The sequence below is a fragment of the Chanodichthys erythropterus genome, chromosome 15, assembly GCF_024489055.1.
Source record: "Chanodichthys erythropterus isolate Z2021 chromosome 15, ASM2448905v1, whole genome shotgun sequence".
Lineage (NCBI taxonomy): Eukaryota > Metazoa > Chordata > Actinopteri > Cypriniformes > Xenocyprididae > Chanodichthys > Chanodichthys erythropterus.
Genome location: NC_090235.1, coordinates 36,542,048 through 36,565,999, shown reverse-complemented (window position 1 = coordinate 36,565,999; position 23,952 = coordinate 36,542,048). Strand labels below are relative to the sequence as shown.

The window sequence follows — 23,952 nt, the reverse complement described above, 5'->3', positions numbered from 1 at the left end:
GCTAACTGGCAGGCTAAGCTGAGCTCCTCTAACACTGACCAATACAAACGCTGACTCGCAATGATATTACAGCTGACTCTCTCACATACAATTATTTTACTTTATTAACCACTCTCAGTCCTTTAAATATATATATATATATATATATATATATATATATATATATATATATATATATATATATTAACACATTTACTAAATAGAGCTAAATAAAAAAAAAAATTGGTGTAAGTTTAAGACATTTTTTTATTAAAGGTATAGATAATGAACCAAAACATCTTAAGAGAAGTAATTTCTTAAAAATTAAGTGTTATGTAGCCTACTGAATCATTCTCAGACTTAATACTGACAAAAATGGAACCACTTGGGAGAGAACTGTCAGGAGACTTATTTAACAAAAGAGGACAGTGGTATAGGAGGATTACCAAATCATTGTTTTAAGAGTGAAAATATAGCAAAAGTAACGTCTCGGTTACAAAGGTAACCCTCGTTCCCTGAAGGAGGGAACGGAGACGTACGTCGGACAGACCGATGAATAGGAATCTTGCTAGAGAGGCCCATCTACTTTGAGTGTAACTAAAACGAGCCAATGCACATTGACATGCAATCATATGCATCAGCTGCTCGCCTCGCAGTGCGGGTATTTAATGAGCAGCAGGTGCGTTGCATCTTCAGGTTTTCGCTGAGGAGCCGAACAGGTTAGGTGGCAGCATCAGCGGGGTAAAGCGACTGTGGCGATGGGACGTACGTCTCTGTTCCCTCCTCCAGGGAATGAGGGTTACCTTTGTAACCGAGACGTTCCCATTCAGTCGGTCACGTTCGATGTACGTCGGACAGACCGACGAATAGGAATCCCTACCAAAGCACCACAGGAGCTTACCCCTTCCAACACGCTGTAGTAAACCACCTGACCCCCTTGCCTGAGCACGGTGGGACAGGGCTGACACAGAGAGTTTCAATCATGGCTGTTCCCCAAAACTCACTCAGTGAGACTATAGGATAACACTGGGAAAGCGTACCCTTTCGCTGGGAAGGAACGCTGTGGAAACCACATCCTTACCCGAAGGAGTTATGTGGAGAAGCACATATGGACTAACCCCGTAGGGCTGTACTACATATGGAAGAACTGGGGTGACTCCAACCCAATGAGAGGTGGGTTCTCCCAGAGGGAAAGACACAGGTTTTGTTTAGGAGAAACCGTGGAACTAGAATATGGGATCCCTGTAGGGTCCCACATAAGGTCTCCAGCCTAAACCTGGTTCTCGAGGATACAACGGATATAGGAATATAGGCCTGGCCAGACGCTCCACCACGTCAGCTGCCGAAGGGAGATCGGAGGACTCAACAGGGTCTGCCTTGTAGGGACTCTCTGGAGTAATAAGTGCATGTAAGCGCAGCAAGCCGACACTAAGCCGGGGCCTCTCTGTGCCTCTGACCTGAGGTGAGAACATGGGAGGAGACCAGCTCGACACAAAGGCTATAGAATCTAGCGAACGTGTTAGGTGTCGCCCAGCCTGCAGCTCTACAAATGTCTGTTAGGGAGGTGCCACGAGCCAGTGCCCAGGAGGATGCGACACTTCTCGTGGAGTGAGCATGCAACCTGAGCGGGCAGGGCATGCCCTGAGCTTGATAAGCCAGGGCGATGGCATCCACTATCCAGTGGGCCATCCTCTGCTTGGAGACAGCCTTTCCCTTCTGCTGGCCTCCGTAACAGACAAAGAGCTGGTCTGAGGTCCTGAAGCTTTGGGTTCTGTACAGTCGCAAAGCGCGGACTGGACAGAGCAAAGCCAGGGCTTGCTTGCAGGCTCACTACCTGGTCCCTGAAGGGAGTAGTAGGAACCTTGGGCACATAGCCAGGCCGGGGTCTCAGTACCACATGGCTGTCACCCGGCCCGAGCTCAAGGCATGAATCGTTGACCGAAAATGCTTGCAGGTCCCCTACCCTCTTGATGGAGGCCAATGCAACCAGCAGCAAAGTCTTCATAGACAGAATCTTTAAGTCTGCTGTCTGCGAAGGCCCAAAGGGAGCATTCTGAAGTGCTCTTAGCACCAGAGCAAGGTCCCAAGAGGGTATGGAGGGGGGTCAAGGAGGATTTAACCGTCTCGCCTCCCTAAGGAACCTGACGACCAGGTCGTGCTTGCCATCTATGTGGTCATGGTATGCAGAAATAGCAGCAGCATGGACTTTGAGGGTGGAGGGGGACAGCCTACGCTCCAACCCTTGCTGCAAGAAGGAAAGCACGACTCTGCCAGTGCATCTGTCCCGAGTGTTCCCTCGGACAGGGAGTAAAACAACTGGCAGTGGGAGGTTTCTGGTGAGGCAAACAGGTCTACTTGAGCCTTTCTGAACTCTCTCCAGATCAGCTGGACCACCTCGTGAGAGCTCGTCGGCCGCACGGTGGCGGGCGAGTTGCGACATGCGACGGGAGCACAGACCACCTTGACGGTTGATGTACACAACGGTCGCAGTGTTGTCCATATGGACCAGTACATGCTTGCCCCGTAGCGGCCCTTTGAGGTGGCTCAGGGCAAGGCGTACCGCTAGCAACTCAAGGCAGTTGATGTGCCAATGCAGTTGGGGGCCCGTCCACACCCCTGACACTGCATGCCTGTTGTTCACCTGCTCTAGGGACACTCCAGCCCGAAGAAACAAAGGGTCCGACCACGGGCTGAAGGCTTGGTGGCACTTCAGAGTGATTGCCACCCGGAAAGTGCCACGTTGCCATGCCCATCTCGGGACTCGGCCGTGAAGCCAGTGTTGAAGCGGTCTCATATGAAGCAAACCGAGCAGGGTTACTGCTGCTGCGGCTGCCCCATGAGCCTCTTGTAGCGAATTAACTCAAAGGGGAAATATTAATAATTATTCATACCTCAATATGATTTATTAATTATGATTAATTATGAATATGTAAATCTGTTAATCAGATTTACTGGATATAGCTACATTAATCTTAATATTACAATCAATTAACCTGTTGTCCAGGGGACACTTAGTGTTGATTGTTTAATAATTCTAAGAAATGTTAATCTCCAGGTTATGGAAAAATAACATTCTTATTGCACCGTGCTACTTAGAGCATAGGTTCGGGTCTAAATCATTTAAGGGGCAGTTTATTAGCAGACGGAGTCAGAACCAAACATGTATTGTGCACAATCTTTATTAACTAACTCACAAACACAAAACTAAACTAACAAACACATAACATATAACAAAGGTCACACACACATACGAACTGTACGTAAGAATGAGTAATGATAGGGTTGAACCGGAAGAGGTACTATTACTAGAGCTATAGGAAATGTCAAAGACAATCTGGAAAGTAATCATCAGTTTCTTTTAGCAATAGCAAGGTAAGTCTTACAAATCAATACTAAATCGCTGTTTAGCATTAAAATGTACGATACTTGGAGGTGCCCTTAGGCTGAGGAGCGTCGGATCTGCAGGTTGAGGATAAATCTTGAAGTTATCATCTGAAGTTATTGCCAGTCTGTTGGGTGATGAGCACATGGCTGGGTGTTGTAGGCTGGGGGCCTACCAGCCTTGCGGGCCGGGCCTAGAGAGGCCAGCCGCAAGAAGACCTGTTCGGTTGTCCAGAAGCAAGGAAGAAGAAGGGAGTGGCACTGTTCGCTGGTTTTTAACCTCTGGTCAAAGTCACACCTCTCAGTTGTTGACCGGACCAATGAAGATGTTGTAATTCCGGGTGGCAACACCCCTCCTGTCAGGGCTTTTACAACCCAGAAAGATTAACAAGCTGAGTTCTTGAATCAGAACTATTAAAGATTCTTGTAATACTGATGTGTTGCACAGGTATGGACATATCGCATACACAAGCATTTAAATCTTCCCGCTACGAACGTATAGACACTAAACATGGCATTATTGAAGTTACCTTAAAAATCATAAAAAAAAACTTAAAAATCATAAAACATGTAAATACAATGACTGCAATACAACACAGTAATAATAGATACCATTTCCTGGGAATATGCCTGTTCATTTATAGAATTAATGCTGTAACGTCTTTGTTCTGTGTGGAAAATGCAGGGAAGATGCAGATTTCCTGTGTCTCTTCGCTGCTCTCAATGTGGAAGCACATTCCTCAGTGCAATAAACTTCTCAGGGGATGGGGACAGTCAAATCTCAGAGTGAGCTTAAAACTATTGGTGAACTAACAAATAATTGTGTCTGATTTGTTTCAGTCATTACACTCTGAAATAATTTCAGTGGGACCGCTGTCCTGTCTTTGAAAGTATTCAAGCAGTTCAGCACTGACTGAACACGTTCCTCTGTGAGGTGTGCTGTCTGCTTGACCAAATCCAACTCCATACTGAGAAAAGAGATCCTCTGCACAGGGGAGAGTTTGCTCTTTTCCCAGTTGACCTGAAGGCTCAACTGGCTGAGGTGACTGAGCAAATAAAGAATAAATCAAATAAAGAATAAATAAATAAATAAAAAACAGCTATTTGCTCAATAATGGCAAACAAAACAAAAAACAGAAAATAAAGAGAGGACTTCGACCCCGCTGCTGTGCTGTTCAAAGAGAGGGAAGAGAGGAACACAGTCCAAACAATGGGCAGGTATGAGACACAATAACCAGCAAGCAGGCCAGGAAGTGCAGCTGCTGTAACTAGATCAAGATGACGGTAGGCTGGAGAGCAGTTATGGCAGAGCAGAATGAGACCAGAGGACATCAGCGATGGCCAGGCAGGTACACTAAGCCCAACAGGCAATGCACTCGGGTTTCTCAGGCTCTGCACTAGGCTTGCTGCAAGGCAATAATCTAATTCGCAGTAGAGAAAGCAGCTTCGAAAGCAGTCTATACACAGGGAAAGTGATCTTGAAGACATTAAATTAAACATGAACACAGCTTTTGTGTCTTTATCAGCTTCTCTGCATATATTCTAGCCCTGATAATCACACTTACCATTTGCTCTATTTCTTTAAATCCGTTTTTGTGAATGAACAAAGACGACTAACAGCAGTTGAAGATCATGCATCGGCGATCTACTGTTATTCCTGCAGTCCCCGGATGTCCAATGTTAAATTTGAACCACTGAACTTGTGGAAGCGAATTTGTAAAGTAAAATAAAATGGACTGAAAATTGCCTGTTGAATATTTTTTTGGTTGTATTTTTAAACAGGTTGTAAATTTTTAATCTTCGTTAACGTTAATTAATGAAAATACAGTTGTTCATTGTTTGTTCATGTTAGTTCACAGTGCATTATCTAATGTTAACAAGATTTTAATAATGTATTAGTAAATGTTGAAATGAACATAAACAATAATTAATAAATGCTGTATAAGTGCAGTTCATTATTAGTTCATGTTAACTAACATAGTTAACTCCCAGATAGCATGTAGTATTGTGGCCCACAGCTTGTGGCACATGTATATTTGTTACGGCTGTAAAGCCCTGGGCCGATTCCTGTTCACCATAACTGGCCCAACTCTGGCTATAGAGATCTGGGCCACTTCTGGCAATGACTTATGTTCACTCCCAGATGGTATAATGTAGCAATAATTATCATAAAATTGTCTTAAAATTGACTAAAATGTCTTGGTAGTTCCTGATGTGTGTTAACTACACGTTTTAACTAGCAAATTTGTCAAAAACTATTTAAAAACTATTATAAAATATTTGCAGTAAAACTTAAAATAAGTGCCATATAAGACAGAACATTCTCTAATATGTATAATATCAAATCTATTTATAAGTAATACAGCAATTCATTTTATATGCTTTTATGTATTTTAAACAGGGGTCTCGTACCTGTGGTATGAGCTAATGTTAAAGCTGCTGTCCGTAAGTTTTGCCTCTTTGTCTCCTTCTCCGTTTGAAACCTGCAATTGCGGTTATATGCAGAATTATTATCGTTATGTGCGTTGTGCATCGGCACGACTCCTCAGTGCGGATGAATCTAATGTGTGCTGTCAGTCACCACATCAGTGGATACTGTACTTCGGAATCACAGATTCTACATCTTGGAAGTATGACCAAAATAAGAATTTTTACCAGGAAATGTCTGAACAAGTAACAAATCTGCCACTTTTGTTCTGACCAACTGAGGAAAAAAGCATTAGCCTACAATAAATCGTGCTGCCAATGGTGATTAAATCTAACAATCGCTTAGCTCATATCACATCAAACCATGCAAATTATTATTGTTGTTATACTTTGTTCTCAAATTGTTAATGTAAACAACATCAGCATTGCTTGACTATGTATTTAGTGTGTATCAGCACTACCTGTAGATTTCAATTTCTGTAGCCACTCCGCAGTCCGAAGTCTTTTGCTTTTGACTACGGGTCAAATCTCCAGTTGTCACTTATGATTGTCATTTGGACCATTCTGGATTAAAATCTGCCATCAAAATGTTAAGTTTAATTATTTCAGCTGCTTTGAGAAAAGGCTATAAATGATCCTCTACCACCAGCATCCTATATGTATAGTCTGCTAGCTGAAACTCCTTCCCTTCTGTTTACAGACGTGACATAATGACACATACTTGCTCAAAAATTTATTTTTAACCAAAAAAAAAAGTTATGGACTGTAGATTTAACTAATGAACCTTATTGTAAAGTGTAACTGGCTTTTTTTATTTCAAACACTTTTGGCATTAATAAACTTCCATATAAGAGCGGCTTAAATTTTATTGATTTTGACTTCCTTAATAATACCCTAAAAATGAATTGGCTTAAAGGTGCCCTAGATTCAAAAATTGAATTTACCTAGGCATAGTTAAATAACAAGAGTTCAGTACATGGACAAGACATACAGTGAGTCTCAAACTCCATTGTTTCCTCCTTCTTATATAAATCTCATTTGTTTAAAAGACCTCCGAAGAACAGGCGAATCTCAACATAACACGTGTACGCCCCCAATATTTGCATATGCCAGCCCATGATTGAGGCATTACACAAGGGCAGCCAGGATTAACATCTGGATGTGCAGCGAGCTGAATCAACAGTCTAGGTAAGCAAGCAAGGACAATAGCAAAAGATGGCAGATAGAGCAATAATAACTGACATGATCCATGATAACATGATATTTTTTGTGATATTTGTAAATTGTCTTTCTAAATGTTTCGTTAGCATGTTGCTAATGTACTGTTAAATGTAGTTAAAGTTACCATCATTTCTTACTGTATTCACGGAGACAAGAGAGTCACTATTTTCATTTTTAAACACTTGCAGTCTGTATAATGCATAAACACAACTTCATTCTTTATAAATCTCTCCAACAGTGTAGCATTAGCTGTTAGCCACGGAGCATAACCTCAAACTCATTCAGAATCAATGTAAACATCAAAATAAACACTGTACTTAAATGATTAGACATGCTGCATGACGAACACTTTGTAAAGATCCATTTTGAGGGTTATATTAGCTGTTTAAACTTTTTTTTATGTTGTTTAAGGCAAGCGCGAGCTCTTGGGGTGTGGAGCATGAGAAATGAATCGGCTCATTTCTAATTATGCCCCAAAATAGGCAGTTAAAAAAATGAATAAAAAAAAATCTATGGGGTATTTTGAGCTGAAACTTCACAGACACATTCAGGGGACACCTTAGACTTATATTACATCTTTTAAAAAAAAAAAGTTCTAGGGCACCTTTAAATGCTTCCTCTACAATCAGTCTTCTATTTGTAGTGTAATCCCACGATATGTCTCTCAATTAAAGGTATAGATTTCATTTTAATGTGCAGTTATTCTATTAGTAAACTTCCTTTGAAACTCTCCAATTATCATGAGCAAATGATTTTGGCTTTGGGACTTATTTACAAGCATCATTTCTCACCACACAGCTTATTTTTTTGTATTTGGAATAACATACTAACGTTACTAACGTAACCTCGGTTCCCTGAGATACGGAACGAGTACTGCATATGGGGAAAAGTCTCCCTTTTTCCCCGTCACTGAAGCCTTTTTCAATAATGCAGTGTAACTGCATCGTCATTGGTTCAACAACTTCTCATGAGTGAACCAATGACGATGCAGTTACACTGCGTTATTGAAAAAGGCTCGGCATAGCTGCGCGGCCTATGGCGACAAAGCGCGCGAATATTCCCTCCGAAAGGGCGGGGTTTAGTGCTATATAAGCGGGCGTTTCGCCATAGGATTTCAGGCCATATCGACTGAAGCGACGACCCTGAAGCCGCAGCCTCTTGGCATGGCAAGCAACACAGTACTTGTTCCGTATCTCAGGGAACCGAGGTTACGTTAGTAACCGAGTACATTCCCTTTCGATACTTCATTCGTACTGCGAATGGGGAACGAATTCAACCACGCCGTGCCACTGTAGGGAACGACTGGACATGTTTGGGACACCTAGGGGGGTCCACGAAACTAATAAGGCAGAAGCCGATCATCACACCGATAGGACCCAAACTTGCAAAGTCGGAACGCCCAACTGGTAAAATCTGACAAAGGTGGACGGCGAGGACCAGCCGGCCGCCTCACAGATGTCTTTGATAGAAACTCCACTGGACCAGGCCCATGAAGAGGCCATACTTCTAGTGGAGTGAGCTCTAACTCCTATGGGGCATTCTGAGCCCATGGAGGAGTAACAAAGAGCTATGGCGTCGACAATCCAATGCAAGAGGAGTTGCTTTTAGACCGGAGACCCTTTGGTGCGGTGTGAAAGTAGGCATCTTTCAGGTTCAGTGAGCAGAACCAGTCCTCGTGACAAATCTGTGCGAGGATCTGCTTCAGCGTCAGCATCTTGAACTTCCGTCTCATGAGGGAGCGGTTCAGGATCCTGAGGTCTAAGATGGGTCTGAGACCGCCATCTTTCTTGGGGACCAGAAAGTAACGGCTGTAAAAGTCTGACTCGCTCTCTGGAGGAGAGACTATTTCTATAGTCCCTTTCCTGAGCAGCGCCAAGACTTCGGTTCGGAGAATGTGAGCGTCATCCGAAATCACCGAAGTTTGAAGCACCCCGCTGAAGCGTGGGGGTCTTCGGGCGAACTGGAGCGAGTAGCCCTGACTTACGATCCCTAGAACCCACTTTGACAGCCCGGGGATGACCCGCCAAGCCTCGACCCGGGTGGCAAGAGGTTGAATGACATCGGCTGACAGCCCGCCTGAGGGGGGGGGGGGGGGGGGGGCGTACACCGAGGGGAGTGGAAGAGGAAATTTGCCCTTTATTAGAAAAGGTAAAAATGTGTTCGCCGTGAAAACGACGGTTTGTGTGGACGCAACATTTGTGGGCCCATCTGTAACACTGAGCATCATTCCCACGCCCGGATGTGAACGAGGCGGAGGGGAAACTGCGCAAAGGAGCTTTGGGGGTGGTCCGGCCGCAGCGAGACATTCCCCCGTCCTCTTCCTTCCTCTTAAATCAGGATGACTTGGGCGTCACAGGGTCCAGCGCAATCTTGGGCCGGGGTCCCTGGCGTCTCGGGAAGGAGCGTTTGGCAGAGTGAGAGCGCTGGCGTTGCTCCTTTGGCGGTGCTGCCTGGGATTCAGAGGGGGCAGGCTTGCTCTGCTGAGCCGGCGCAGGCCTGGGTCGGCTTGAAGCAGATGCGGAGCTGGAGTGTTTTGGCAGGAAGTGTCTCATGGCCAGAGACGACTTCTTCGCTGCGGTGAATCACTCGGTGAAACCCTCTACCGCTGGCCCAAAGAGACCAGAAGGCGAGACAGGGGTGTCTAAAAAGGCCATCTTATCCGCGTCCTTGATCTCGGTCAAGTTGAGCCATAAGTGACGCTCTAAAACCACCAGGCTGGCCATGGACCTTCCAATGGCCTGGGCTGTGGCCTTCGTGGCTCACAGGGCTAGGTCAGTGGCGCTGCGGAGGTCCCTGAAGGCGGGTGCATCAAAGCCGGACTCGTCCATAGAGTGGAGAAGCTTGGCTTGAAACACTTGGAAAATGGCCATAGTGTGGAGCGCCGAGACAGCTTGGCCTGCGGAGGCATAGGCTCGCGAAGCCAGGGTGGAGGTAGTCCTGCAGGGCTTTGAAGGAAGGGCCCTCTTTGTTCTCCAGCCCACAGCCACGGGAGGACAGAGGTGAGCTGCCACTGCTTCATCCAGGGGCGGCAGGTGCTGGTAGCCCTTTTCTTCAGCGCTGTCCACAGTCGTGATGGCTGAATGGTGCGTGGTGTGCAGGCAGGCAGAGTAGGGGGCGCGCCATGACTTAGTCAGCTCCTCGTGTACCTCAGGGAAGAACGGGGTAGCACGTTGACGAGGGGCCTGGCATCTTCCCGGCAGGAACCACTCATCCAGGCGACTCCGTGACGGCTCTTCCGGCGGAGCCCAATCCAGTTCTAGCTCCTCCACAGCTTTTGAGAGAACACAGAAAAGTTCGGCATCAATGCCCGAGCCGTGTTCAATGGGCTCCAGCGGAGGCGGGGGGGCGGGGTCGTCCGACTCGCCAGCCCAGCCTTCTGCTTCGGAAGCCACAAGAGACATGGAGTCATCTAGCGGCTCTTCATTCGATCCACCGAATGAGATGAGGTCAATTGCATGTGCTGAGGGATGCTGCTCAGGGTGGGAGAATCTGACGGGCGACTGCTCTCTGGTGGGAGAGGGCGAGGCACGCGGGGGCTGGGCCGACGTGAGCTCGCTCAACTCCGGGCGCTGGGTCGCTCTAGCCTGCTGTCTCTTCCTCGCAGGCTCGTGGCGGGAAGGGGACGGGAGGGCGCGAGCGGCGGGACTGCTTCCGGCAAAGAAAGCAACCCGCGAGCGCAGAGAGGCCAGACTCATGCACTCGCAGTGCGGGCTTGAAGCGTTGGTGAGCGCGGCTTCCGCATGGGGCTTACCCAGGCATCCAACGCACTCATCGTGTCCATCGTTGTCCTGCAGAGGGGCTCTGCAGGTGTCACAGAAGTGAGGCGGCATTTGAAGCAACGCCAGCGCCATGAAAACGGCGATTGGGGGGCTCTTTTAGAGCGGATGAATCCGCTAGGAAATGCTCTTAGAGCGGTATAAAACCGCGAGGAAAACGCTCTCAGAGGGGGCGCCGGATGGCGGCAGGAGACGGTGGCCGGAACAGGAAGCAGGCGGCGGGCGTCTAGAAGAAGCAGTAGTCCACGAGGGCGCTGGCGCTGTCGTAGTCCGGCGGCTCAGCTGTGTCCATTGCGGGGCCTCTTCAACTGCGGCGAGAGCTGCTTCTTCCAGGCGGCAAGCTTCTTCGGCTTCAGTGCGGAGATCAGTGAAGAGATGTGTAGTCGTCGCTGAAGGAGAAAGGACTGAAATCCTATGGCGAAACGCCTGCTTATATAGCACTAAACCCCGCCCCTTTCGGCAGGAATATTTGCGCTTTGTCGCCATAGGCCGCGCAGCTATGCCGTGCCGTCATTGGTTCAACAACTTCTCATGAGTGAACCAATGACGATGCAGTTACACTGCGTTATTGAAAAAGGCTTCAGTGATGGGGAAAAAGGGAGACTTTTCCCCATACGCAGTACGAGTGAAGTATCGAAAAGGAACTGTAATATTCTACATAAGAGGAAATCCTTGTTTCTTGAAAACTGGTTCAGTAATGGAGTGATGCTAGTAAACCAGATTTCTAATAATGATAATGATGGTAATTTAACTACTCTGATTTTGTTTTGAGTACCAATTTCCAGTATCTAGGAAATTATTTTTTATAGTTTTCAAGGCCATCTCTTTGGAAAATTGTATGCTCTTCAGAAACAATAATAGTGGCTCAATAATATATGTTTGTGATTGAAGGTCAAAATTACAGTTTCAGTGCAGCTTCAAAGCATTCTACATGATCCCAGACAAGGAATAAGGGTCTTATCTAGAGAAACCATTGCTCATTTTCTAAGTTTGCACTAATTGTTTTATACTTGCACTAGCATATTGTATATGACAATGAAACTAGCTGCAATGAAACTGTAATTTTGACTTTCAACCGTTTGAAGGCCACTGAAGTCCACTATATGGAGAAAAATCCTGGAATGTTTTCATAAAAAAAAACTTAAATTTCTTTTCAACTGAAGACAGAAAGACATGAACATCTTGGATGACATGGGGGTGAGTAAATTATTAGAAAATTTTAATTTGAAAGTGAACTAATCCTTCAAGGACTTACTGCAAAAACACACAAAACCTATTTTGAACGATAGTGGATGTCTATCTATTAGACTTCACTTGTCTTTCTCTTTACATTTGTGTCCTTACAAATGGATGCAAAAATAACCAAATGGGGAGAAAGAGATCAGCATTTATCTGTTTATTTTCTTATTTATATGCATTTAATTCTCTATATATATCCAATATATATATCTAGCTTACAATGCTTTCACAGAAGAAAACAGACAGACTGGATTATGGCAACACAACACAGACAATGAGTGAGCCACAGGCTGAACAATGAGATGGGAACACCAACACCAAACCTAACTGAAGATACTTCTTTAATTAACTATTCACATACAGCAGCTTTGATATCAGATCCGACCCGAGAAGAGTTGATGCCCAGAGATAGCAGGGAGAGAGGCATTGCCAGTGTTCCTTGGTGGAGTTTTGGGCCATGTCCAGTTTCCTTTTCCTGTCTGGTCCAATATTGCTCAAGTATGTGCACTATCTGCTTACTGCAGCTAATCACACAGACACAATAATTCTACAAGAACTTTCACTCAACAGACTTGCCAAAAAAAAAAAAAAAAAAAAAAAAAAAAATTCAAAAAAGAGAAATGAACAGAATTGCATTTATATGAAGTGGAGCATTTCCTCCCTAACCATCAGTCAAAAAATTCATCATAAATATTCAGCCTGAAATGATCACCCATACAGATGCATCAAACTGGCAGGTGACATTACTAGATGGCTTTGTGTCCCATCAGTACTGGGAGGAGCATGCATTCTTATAGACATAAAACGCATATGTCCTCCTTTTGTCATTCAGCATCATGAAACATTGTGTCATTATTAAAAGCCCTACGAATCAAAACATATACACAGATGCACCATTATGCAGATCTAAAGTCAGAAACATACTCTATGCAAGAACGCAAATGCTTGGCCAAGCCTGGTTGAATATTGGCGGTAACAAACACTTAAGCTGGCAAAGGAGTCACCTTTAAATGTTTGTACCAATAACCCAGATGTGTCATTATTCAGGTAGCTATCTATAAACTTGTCAGCAGCTGAACTAACTTTAACTTTCTTAGCTAGATTCTTTTCAAATTATTGCACCACCAAGGCTGACCTGAAGGAGAAAACTGACTGTTAATGTCTCCTACAGTGTCGGCAAGCCATGCATGGCTGGAACTTGCAGTCCTTTACCATAAAATTGAGCTTGTATAACAAGAGGCATTTGCGTTCACATACTTGAGTAATGTTTCAGGTCTAAGACAGAGTGGCTTACTTTGCACATAACAATTTTTTAAATGGAAACAAACCACAAAAATAGATCTATCCATTAAACATTCTTGTGTCCTTCTGCCAGAAATCTCTGATTAGCAGCTTGTTCCACATTCTTCCATTACATAGTTGGTGCTTTTTGTCTTTTCTTGTCTTCAAATTATAGAAAGGACCTCAAACTGTGCTTGTGTACTAGTTTCTCGTTTGTTTTAAGCTTATGTGTTAGACTATCCCTTCATATCCCCTCCTGTTAACAACACACAGCTTTCATACAGCCACCTTACTTCCTCTTCTCTGAAAGTATTAAAAGACCAACAAGGAACAATCCAAAAACAGTGAACGTGTCACTTATTGCACAGGCAGTATAAATCTAAAAACAAATTCAAGGTGCCTCTGCTTACACACAAACCCCGTAATCATACAAACTCTCGTAAGCATCTACAACGAAACCCCTCCAGTTTGTGTCTGCGGGTCTTGTGCATTAGCACGAACAGAGGCGTTTTACAGTACAATGACTTCTTAAGGGGCGTGGTCCACAGTTATGGGGGTTGGTGGGTGGTCAGGGTTGGACCTTGAAGGCCAAGAGCTGCTCAGAGTGCATGTTGTTGAGGGAGCGCAGGTCTGGAAGTTTGAGAAGCAGTTTAGTAAAGATGGCAATCTCGTTGGGGTGATTCTTGGTGATCAAGCTGCGCAGAGCTCGAATCAGAGTTTCCTGAAGTGCCTCAACTGAGTTGACGTTCTCGAGACCAGAGCGATCTGTGGGGAACACAGAAGTGGAATTAATTTCACAAGTTTTCATTGGCTCGAGGCATACTGTGGTCCGAAAATAAAAGTTTATTTTTGTACTATATAATCATTATGACCTTCCTGACGTCACTTCTTGTTCCTGCGTAGTCTAAGTTTGGAGCTGAATCAATTTTAAACCTTTAATCATTAATTTTATTTCTGAAAGTTTTTAATGTTGTTTATATGTCTGTGTGGTGTTTTTTAATATGCTTTAAGACAAACCATGTTCAAATTCATCAGTCAAAACCATTGCTGTGTATTTTCTCCTTAAAACTGCAGTGAGCCAAAGAAGCCGAATAAATGTTTTTTCACAGGAAAAAAAATTTAAATGTGTAATTTTCCTGGTTTCTCCCAAGGTTTTTTTCTCCATTTTGTCACCTTTTGGAGTTTGGGTTCCTTGCTGCTGTCGCCTTTTGGCTAGCTTAGTTGGGGACACTTGATATTCAACGTTTTTGATCTGTCTGCATTGACACCATTGTATGCGAACTGAACTGAACTGGACGATGACATCACTGTTTTCTCCAGAGCCGATGTATAGATTAATTGACTAAACTAATCCTTAGTTTTTAAATTTAAGTGAGATCTAATCGTAACTTTATCTTGAAATCTTTATCCTTAAAGGGTCATGAAACCTCAGAACACATTTTCTGAGCTGTGAACAGATATGTATAGACTGCACATCACTGAAAACACTAAAGATACTCATTAATTTTATTTATAAAGTTGAAATGAGTTATTTTTGCATTTTTCAGAGCGATTTCTGTCTTCCAGGTTGGAAAAGCAAAGTTGGAGCAACGTCACAAAATCTGATGTCATCGTTTTAATACCGGCAAGATCCGGAGTGCTGGTTGGCTCCAGTATGGGCTGGTCGAACATGCTGACGTCAACCGTTTCTGCATGTATTCATGACAAAAAGCTCATTCAATCAAATTACTGCGCTATAGTATGCATAAGATTATAATTGCAGTATTATGCATGAGGAATCACTTGTCTTGCCTCAGTCTCTATTGTTGTCATTCAGAGACATGGGTCATAGATGCTTGTTTCCTCAGTGCTACAACACAAAAAAGCGTTTTCCTGTGACGCGACCAGAGCAGAAGTTTGGGTGCATGTGGTTTGTTTTGCTGTAATCTACCAGCACAAATGGAAAATATGTTTGCATGAGATCGCATTACAGCGGATAATTCAAATGTCACAAAAGTGCTGTTCATTCAACTCTGCCTGCTCTGCGTTTGGACACGCGTGCCGTGTGTATGTTTCCCCCAGCACAGAAACACATGAGTGCTGTTTGTATTTTGCCTGCGATGCGGTCAGAACTAGAGTTTGAATACGAAGACATAATACAATTGTTATGATATACACGTGGAACGCGCATATGGTCGGGTTCAGCGCAGAGCCACGTGGATCAAAGACCATATACCGAATAAAGTTTTAAAGTTTTTATAGACATTATTTCACACATTCTCCTGCACCAAACATGAACCAGCATGGTGTATGAACACATATTTCATCAAGTCTTCTTCAAAAGAAATATATGTGCAAACTGGACATAGTGGTGTATCTGAACGCAATGACACGCTTATTCTGATGGACAAGACTTAGAGAATGGACAATTAAACTATGTCTTTATTCTTTCTGTGTTAAACTACATGTTGTTTATCATGAGACTAGTGCTCGTAAATGTAATGAAAGTATTATTAGCTCTTTTAAATATTCTTTTGCATTTCTCCCTTGTGCTTGGGAGTTTGTTGTCATTTTCTCCATGCTCATATATTAATATTCATTATTCTGTATAATGAGTGTGTTGTATGTCTGTGTTTTATTGGTTATTCTCTCCCCTATTCCCCCACCTCTACACTCCCACTTTTCCAGAGCTTTACATGCCTATTTTTACAGAGTTTTTCCAGCTCAGAGGTGTGAACGACCAGGCTAAAACAGGGGGGTTTCATGACCCTTTAATTGCAAATATTTAATATTTAAAGCCTTAAACTGTCATTTGAATTTGCAAAAAGTCATTTCATCATCTTAGATACAGAACTATTGAGTGTATGGTCTGAGAACGGTATGACACAACAAGAAGTGATAAATACCTGCAGACACCAGCACTACAGCTGTAAAGAGGCTCATTTCCTCCTCACTGAGGTTGAGAGCTTGCAGCTTCTCAGTGAAGTCAAACATCGAGTTGAGGAGATCTCCAGCTCCCAAAGACCGCAGAGCCTCCACGCTATACTTCTTGCCACTCAGAAATGTAACCGTCCGCTCCTTCACATCGAACAGGGATGTAAAGCGCACCACAAGCACCTACCAGGACAGGAACCAAACAGGAAACCTCAGATCTTTTTACAGTTCAAATGAAATTGAATTACTTGCTATGGGATTCAGTGTAGAGATTGTGTTGTGTTTTGTTCATACCTCAAAGGTACCAGCCTTGAGCAGGCTGACCTGGTCATGCTGGGATAGATCTTTGAATCCTGGGATACGCTTTGCAAATTCCACTACCTCCCTGACAGCTGGGGTGAAGCTCATGGAGAACTCCTCCCAAATACTGTGACCCGATTTCTGAGGATCCACATAGGGTGATGTATTCATGGGGCAAACCTGTGAAAGAGGATCATGTAATTTCCTGAGTATTTGTATGGACTACTGAAATTTTGGAATTGCCATTTTTTGTATTAGTACTCTGTGTAACTCACCAGGTGCATCCTGTTAACCCTTGTGAATGTTGGGACAGTATAGCTGCCATGGGCATGGGTTTCATTGTCATTATGAGCTCTCAGACAAAGGTTCTGCAGAGATGGTCCACTGGAGATGCAGTTGGGCAATCTGACAGGACAGCTGCTCTGAGTACTGCAATGTCGGCCGGAGTCTTCAGTGCCCTGTGGGCCAGAGCTCGACTGTGGCTTCTGTTCACTCACTGAGGATGTATTGTTCTCATGGTTCCAGACATCCTGAGTCTTCTCTGTGAAATGGCTGAAGTTGTTAGGGGCCTCTGAAGGCATGCTGCCCTGCTCCTGATTGTACATGAATGTCTCCTGGTGTGCCCTGGTAACTGTGCTGATAACCTCCTCCTCCCCGCTGTCAGTGGCACTGGAAGAGTCTGAGCTTGGGCTCGTATCCATGGCAATCGGAAGCTCTGGGTCAGGGCTGGTTTCGGATCGGTTGCTCCTGGGGGAGGTGGAGGGGGAACGAGAGGAAGGGCCAGAGCTTTCCTCTGAAGCTCCATCGGTGGCTGAAATCTGGTTGCTAAGAGGCAGGGGCTGATTGCCATGGCTGTTGTTCATCATGTTGTTCATTGCGTTCTGCATCTCGAGCAGCATGCGCTGCTTCTCTCGTTTAGGAATCCGGCCAAAACGCACAGCTGAGGAGCACAGACAGTGTTAGATAACAGACTTTAACAGACTGACACTTATGTAGATAGATAGATAGATAGATAGATAGATAGATAGATAGATAGATAGATAGATAGATAGATAGATAGATAGATAGATAGATAGATAGATAGATAGATAGATAGATAGATAGATAGATAGATAGATAGATAGATCTCCTATACACATTGATCAAATTATATATCATCTAGCTAAGTGCAAATAACATTTACTTTATATATTTATTTATTTATTTATTTGTATTTTAAAGGTGCAATATGTAATATTTTTGCAGTAAAATATCCATGAACAATTAGTGTCGCACACCTGTAGGTAATAGATATGTGCGTAGGAAAAAAGACTGGTATACTCAAAATATGAAAAAACAAGAAAATCCCGCACACTATCAACTTGCAAAACAATTAAAAAGGTACTTTATTAGCAACGTTTTGATCGTAAGATCCGTACGATCGAAACGTTGCTAATAAAGTACCTTTTTTATTGTTTTGCAAGTTGGTAGTGTGCAGGATTTTCTTGTTTTTTCGTTTTTGCAGTAAAATATCCAAAAACCACTAGGCCAGTGTTATACATTTTGTTCACTTGAGTACTTACGATATCCCAAATGTTTCCAACTATTTGTAAATTGTGAGAAAATTGCAATTTTAACCAACGCTCCGGGACGTGTGAGAAGCATAGACAGTAAAAGAAATGGACACAGCGACCCCATTGGAACTCAATTGAGTCAAGTGAAGCCCATTTTTAGCGATTTTTAGCACTTACGTTTCTGACGCGCAGACTCACACTAAGCTTGATGACGTCCGCAACCTGTCTGACAGATGTAAATCTTCTAGTAGCTCTGCGTGCAAACTGTGCGAGCTTGAGCGGGGAGTTCTTTGGCGTGAGTGAGCAGGAGTAAGTATTCTGATTAATTATTTTGTATAATATTTTAAAATGTAACGCCAATACGCCATATTAAGATAATCTCCCCGATTGCCTGCGAGCTTCTCCTCCTGTCTGTACGGTAATTTCTCTACTGTGCGACAGAGAGTCGAGTGGTTATGACGCAATCGTTAGCTTATTTTTACAAAAACTGTTTCTACGGGGCCATAATGTAACATAGAAGGTAATGGAGCCCTTTATAAATTGTCGTGTATCTTTGGAAATAAATAATGGACAAATGGAGTCTCTAAACGCCTCAGATGTAAAGTTATTCACTGTCAAAGTGACGCCAAAATGAATGGGAGTCAATGGGGATGCTAACGCAAGTGAAGTTCTGCTACAAGATGGCGGCACCCGGCCGACTTCAACTTCCGGTCGACTTCCTTGGGCACTGGTGAGGAGTCTCCTGTTAATTGCGTCATACCCGCTTTACCCTCGGTTTCCGGATTTATTTTGTAGAAACACCAAAGATGCTTTAATATATTACACGGTTTTAATAGACAAGGGAACAACTGTTTCGATATATTTATAGACAGAAAACTAATTGTAGTTTATATAGCTCAACACGTTTAGTCTTGTTTAAATCTAGTTTTCTTGACTTTTTTGCGAGTACCATGCTTTACCATGCCTCAGAGAAAAACACTTTTTTGTCAAGTAGCTAACAATCAGATGCAGCTTTATTTTTAGTAACAGTAATACAGAATTTTCTCCATCATACAACACGTTTTAAAATTAATTGCATGCCATTTATCAACACAAGCCATCCAGCATTTAATATATTCTAAAACTGATCTATCTTACTACAGTGTGTCTCAAACAAGTGTCTCACAGCAGCCGCCGAACGAACGCACAGAGTAATGTTATAACATAATTTTCAACACACTCAAATGTATCTAATATGATAAACAGAGCTGCGTTACCTCATACTCATGACCGGAATAGCAGAAGGGGCACCAGCGACTGTGTCATAATAAAAGTTCCGCTGCTTGCGGCGTGCGTTGCGCAAACGCTCCTGGCATCATCAGACTACGCCTTTGTTTTGAATAGGCATCTAGCGACCTCTAGTGGACAGAATTATTACATACTGCACCTTAAAGGCACAATTTGTAAGTTTTGCAGTTAGAAGTCCCTTATTCAAAACATTAACAAAGCTTGATGAAGTCGTGAATGAGTGTCATGGGAGTTGTCATCTTCACCTCCTCAGCCAGCTGATGGAAAGCAATCCGACGTGACGAGCAGAAATCATGTTCATGGGTGAGCTAATGTATTAAAGTTTTATTAACATCACTGTGGTATGAAGCAGGGCGCGGCCAAGAGCCTGAGACATTTTACATTGCTGTTTTTATTATGCTGTAATGCTTCAGCCGGCCACTGCCACTCCTTTCATTTTAGTGTTTGCTTATTTTACGATTAAAGTTATGATTAACGTCTGCCTCCTCCTTCCAGTTGCTCACCTGTCTAATCAAACACTTAATATATTTAAAGCATCTTTGGTGTTCCCATAGTTTCTACAGAAGTAAAACTACAGAAATCAAGGGTAGTGCAAATATGACGTAATTGAAAGGAGATTACACTGGTTAAAATAGCTGCTTTCTTTGGATTTAAACATTGTTGGAAACATTTGGGATAATATGAGTACACAAGTCAACAATATAACATTGTTTTAGTGGTTTTTGGATATTTTAATCCAAAAAATTGTATACATTGTGCCTTTAAGGTTTAAACGCTGAGGTCACATATGTCGGCCTGTAACAGACTCCACTGATTGAATCTAGGACACAATGTCAGCTGGAGCTCACCATCTCTGGACATGCCCACAAGCAAACATTTCTTAAAACGGCACTGCTGGCACCGGTTCCTGTTGATGCGCATAATGGGACAGGTTTCGTTCTTAAGGCACTTCTTATATTGAATGTTCTGCTGAATGCTCCTCCTGAAGAAACCCTGCAGGTGGTAAAATGAAAGAGATAGAGAGAGGTGTCAGGGTCACTGTGCCCACACAGAGAGTAACAGATGTCGAGTTTGGAGTTTGTATGGAAAGCAGGTGTCCCTCTCAGGACTCATGACACCGTTCTGTCACAGAGCTTTGCCCTGATGGTTAAACAGGCTGCTGAGTAGGAGGCTTTCTGGATATAAATAAAGCAAAGTGACATCTCCCTTCATGAAGATGCACAGGTACATGTGATCCAGATAAAGCATGACAGCCATGTCACATCAACCCTATTTAAATCAACCAAAGTGACACCAGGAACAGTTTACCATGAAAACAAACACTATACAACACAATCGCCTCCACTGAGAGATAAAACCATGATAGTAATAAAATACAGATTTTCAGACATCCCTTCTGAGCTTTTGACTTAAAGATTCTTTGTACCTCAGAAATAACAAAATGAAACCTCTAATGCTTATAAGTTCACACTAAAATGTGGCTGTAGACTCATACTAATATTTTCTCACCTTACATCCCTCACAAGCGTGAACGCCGTAGTGAAATCCTGACGCCACATCTCCACACACTTTACATAGCAGCACCAGACCGTTAATCTCTGCAGGAGCAGAAATACAGAGGGTCAGATGAACAAGGCTCTTTGCTCAGTTTGGCTTTCTCCTTAGAACAGCTGCTTTCTGTTTCCTCAAACAGCCAGAAGACCATTACTTCATGATGAAGCCAATATAATGAATTGTGCAATGTTGACAAATATCAGATCACTACTATCAATTATATAATTATTCTGAAGAATCAACAATACTTTTTTGCTTTTTCAATTCCATTTTGAGCTCCCTAACATTAAGCAGAGATGGACAACTTTAACACTAAGGCCTGGTTTCACAGACAGGGCTTAAATTAAGCCAGGATTAAGTCTTAAGTAGCTTTTATAAACATACCTCAGGAAAAAAAGACATTACTGGTGTGCATCTTGAGACAAAACAATGGTAGTGACATATTTTAAAATACGTCAGTGCAAGTTGCTTTCAGTTAAAACATCAAACATGCATTTTAGTCTGGGACCTGGCTTAAGCCTTGTCTGTGAAACTGGGGGTCAATATGTTGGATTTAATTTGTAGAAGATCATATTTAACAAAGTGTGTAGAACACGTGGTTGCAACATGAAAACATTTCTCGTTCTCTTTCTCTTTAAATTTATTTTTTATTTAGATCAGTCTCTCACTTGTAATGCCACTTTTGGTGGTGGAGGGTGATCGTGCCTTCCCTCCACTGTTCCTTGGTGGGCGCGACTGAGAGGCCACAGGAAGGGCCTCGCCCTGTTGGCCCTGTCCTGCGTGAGACGGAGAGCAGGACTGATAGCTGCTGTTGGAGGAGTCACTGTGGCACGACTCTGGACTGGAGGCAGAGCTCGAGGAGCTAATGTAAGCTATTACTCCACCTGGTGGATGACACACAGAAGACCAACACAAGACAACTTAAGTTAGGAAGACATCAAACTATTTATTTAGCTTCATTTTACAAATCATATATATATATATATATATATATATATATATATGATGTCTCAGACTCATATGAAGCATATGAGTATGAAACATGGCCTAGTGGTTGATTCTAGCTTTTACGTGCATCTGTTGACAACTGTCTCGATCATTAATAATAATAAAATAAAGATATAAACATAGAGAGAGGACATGCAATCCATATAGGTGGCCATTTACTAATGAAGATACAAATGTTTTCATTGTCATTATGTTTTGGTCAGAAAGCAGAACAGGTTTTGTGAGCTCTCTCTGTATGGGTTGACCTAATTTCTGCTGTTCCACTCTCAATGGTTAGGTAACACACTTACATAATACTTTCAGGGTGTAGGCTTTACCAACAACCAACTCAACTCAAATTAAATACTGAGAACTAACAGAAGTTGTATTTTTTTCAAACACAAATATGCTATTATATTTTAATACATACATGCTAACTTATGCAAAATTTATTTTTATAAAATTAAATAATAATTGCATGCTGGTGAGTTGAATGGAGCAAATGGTATTAAATATATTATTTCCCTTTAACTTGAATAATATTTATATATATATATCTCAATTAAAATATCTAATTTTTAAATAACTTTTTTTTTCTTTACGAAGAACAAAACTGATTGACGTCATAAGTATCCCAGTCTGAGCTGTTGATTGACATGTTCTTAGCCCCGCCCCCACGTGTACTCGGCATGTCTTGTTCGGAGTGTAAAAGCCGAAAAGTGGGTCATACCGCAGCCGCCTCACGTGTATCTGCAGCTGCAGACGCATCCATCCTGCCATGCAAATTATGCAACAAGCACGTCACGACTTCTCTCAACCAATCAGAGTAGACGCACGGGACGCGTAAACACAGATGCACATGGCTAGGCAGAGCGGTCCATGTGAGTTGGGAGACTGCAGTTCAATAGTAACCCACAATCTATGGCATAACAACAAGCCTGACGCTATTAACCTACTTAGAGTTTTCATGCTGCAAATAAAGTAATAAAAGCCCAAACTACACTTTAATGCACAATGCACATTCACAGCATCACGTGAAACTACATGTTCCGGTGTTATTTATTAAAATAAGAGTGCACTGAAGGTATAAAGTTATATTCAAAAGTAAAAGTAAAACAGACTGATCTTACCAGCCTTTGTGGATTCCATATCCTCCGACAGCTTTGAGCCCCAGTCACCTGTATGTTAGTGCCGTTTTTACACAGTTTACACAGCAACTGTCTAGTCGCTGTGAGATCCTATAAACCGAGTATCTCTACCTATACACTACCTGAGAAACATTTCTAACTAAACCAACAAGATAATCTGGGATATATTAGCTCCGCGTTGCTTAGGAAAACAAAAAACTCGCATACGTCTTAGAAAACTATAAATACATACATATATCTGTTTTACTTAGAATAATTAGACTCTTCCAGACCGGACAGTCAGGAGACCAAATCCACACGATTTCACGTCTAATAAAGAGGGGTCGACACGAGTTGCTGTAGTTCAGAGTTGTGAATAAATCAAGAACGCAGAGAAAGGGCGCGTGTAGAGTGAGCAAAACTGAGCGTCAGTGCTGCCGCGGCTGCTGTCTCCAGATCATGTGACCCACTTCACGGCAGCTCCTCCTCCTTCTGCATTAGTGTCATTATAACCCACTGACACACTTTCACTGCTCCTGCAGGGGCCTCCTGTGCACCCTCATCCCACACCCCAGAGTGCCCTGATGACCCCAGCAGACATCAAACTGACATTTTGACAGTTTTAGTAGTGCTCCCCTAAGGAAGCCAAAAACGTAATGAGAAATATAAGCAGGGCATAAAGTATGATAAGGATAAGTGCACTTGCTTGTGCACAATGAGAATAGTAAGTCACAGTGGCAAAAAATGTTACATTTTTTGACAACAATATTTTTATCCAATTCTCAATTACTACAAACTGGCATTTAAAGGAATACTCCACTTTTTTTTGAAAATAGGCTCATTTTCCAACTCCCCTAGAGTTAAACAGTTGAGTTTAACCGTTTTCGAATTCATTCAGTTGATCTCCGGGTCTGGCGGTACCACTGT

General features: G+C 42.9%; 1 protein-coding gene across 1 annotated transcript; it reads right to left on the bottom strand.

Moving 5' to 3' along the window:
* Positions 1–12,235: 12,235 nt before the first annotated feature.
* nr1d2b (nuclear receptor subfamily 1, group D, member 2b) lies at positions 12,236–23,472 on the bottom strand. The gene is made up of 8 exons (XM_067361685.1): positions 23,029–23,472; positions 21,580–21,795; positions 20,867–20,955; positions 20,206–20,350; positions 16,793–17,457; positions 16,512–16,697; positions 16,190–16,400; positions 12,236–14,069 (listed from the first exon to the last, which is right to left on the bottom strand). Exons 1-8 carry the CDS (start codon positions 23,045–23,047, stop codon positions 13,873–13,875), a joined length of 1,728 nt encoding a protein of 575 aa, XP_067217786.1. The 5' UTR covers positions 23,048–23,472; the 3' UTR covers positions 12,236–13,872.
* Between the last annotated feature and the right edge of the window lie 480 nt (positions 23,473–23,952).

Excerpts from the sequence above, each read along its gene's own strand:
- nr1d2b (XM_067361685.1), bottom strand. Across the intron at positions 20,351-20,866 it reads ACGCTTGTGAGGGATGTAAG|GGTTTCTTCAGGAGGAGCAT; the intron begins GTGAGAAAATAT and ends TACCACCTGCAG. Across the intron at positions 16,698-16,792 it reads GGGTTAACAGGATGCACCTG|GTTTGCCCCATGAATACATC; the intron begins GTGAGTTACACA and ends CCTCTTTCACAG.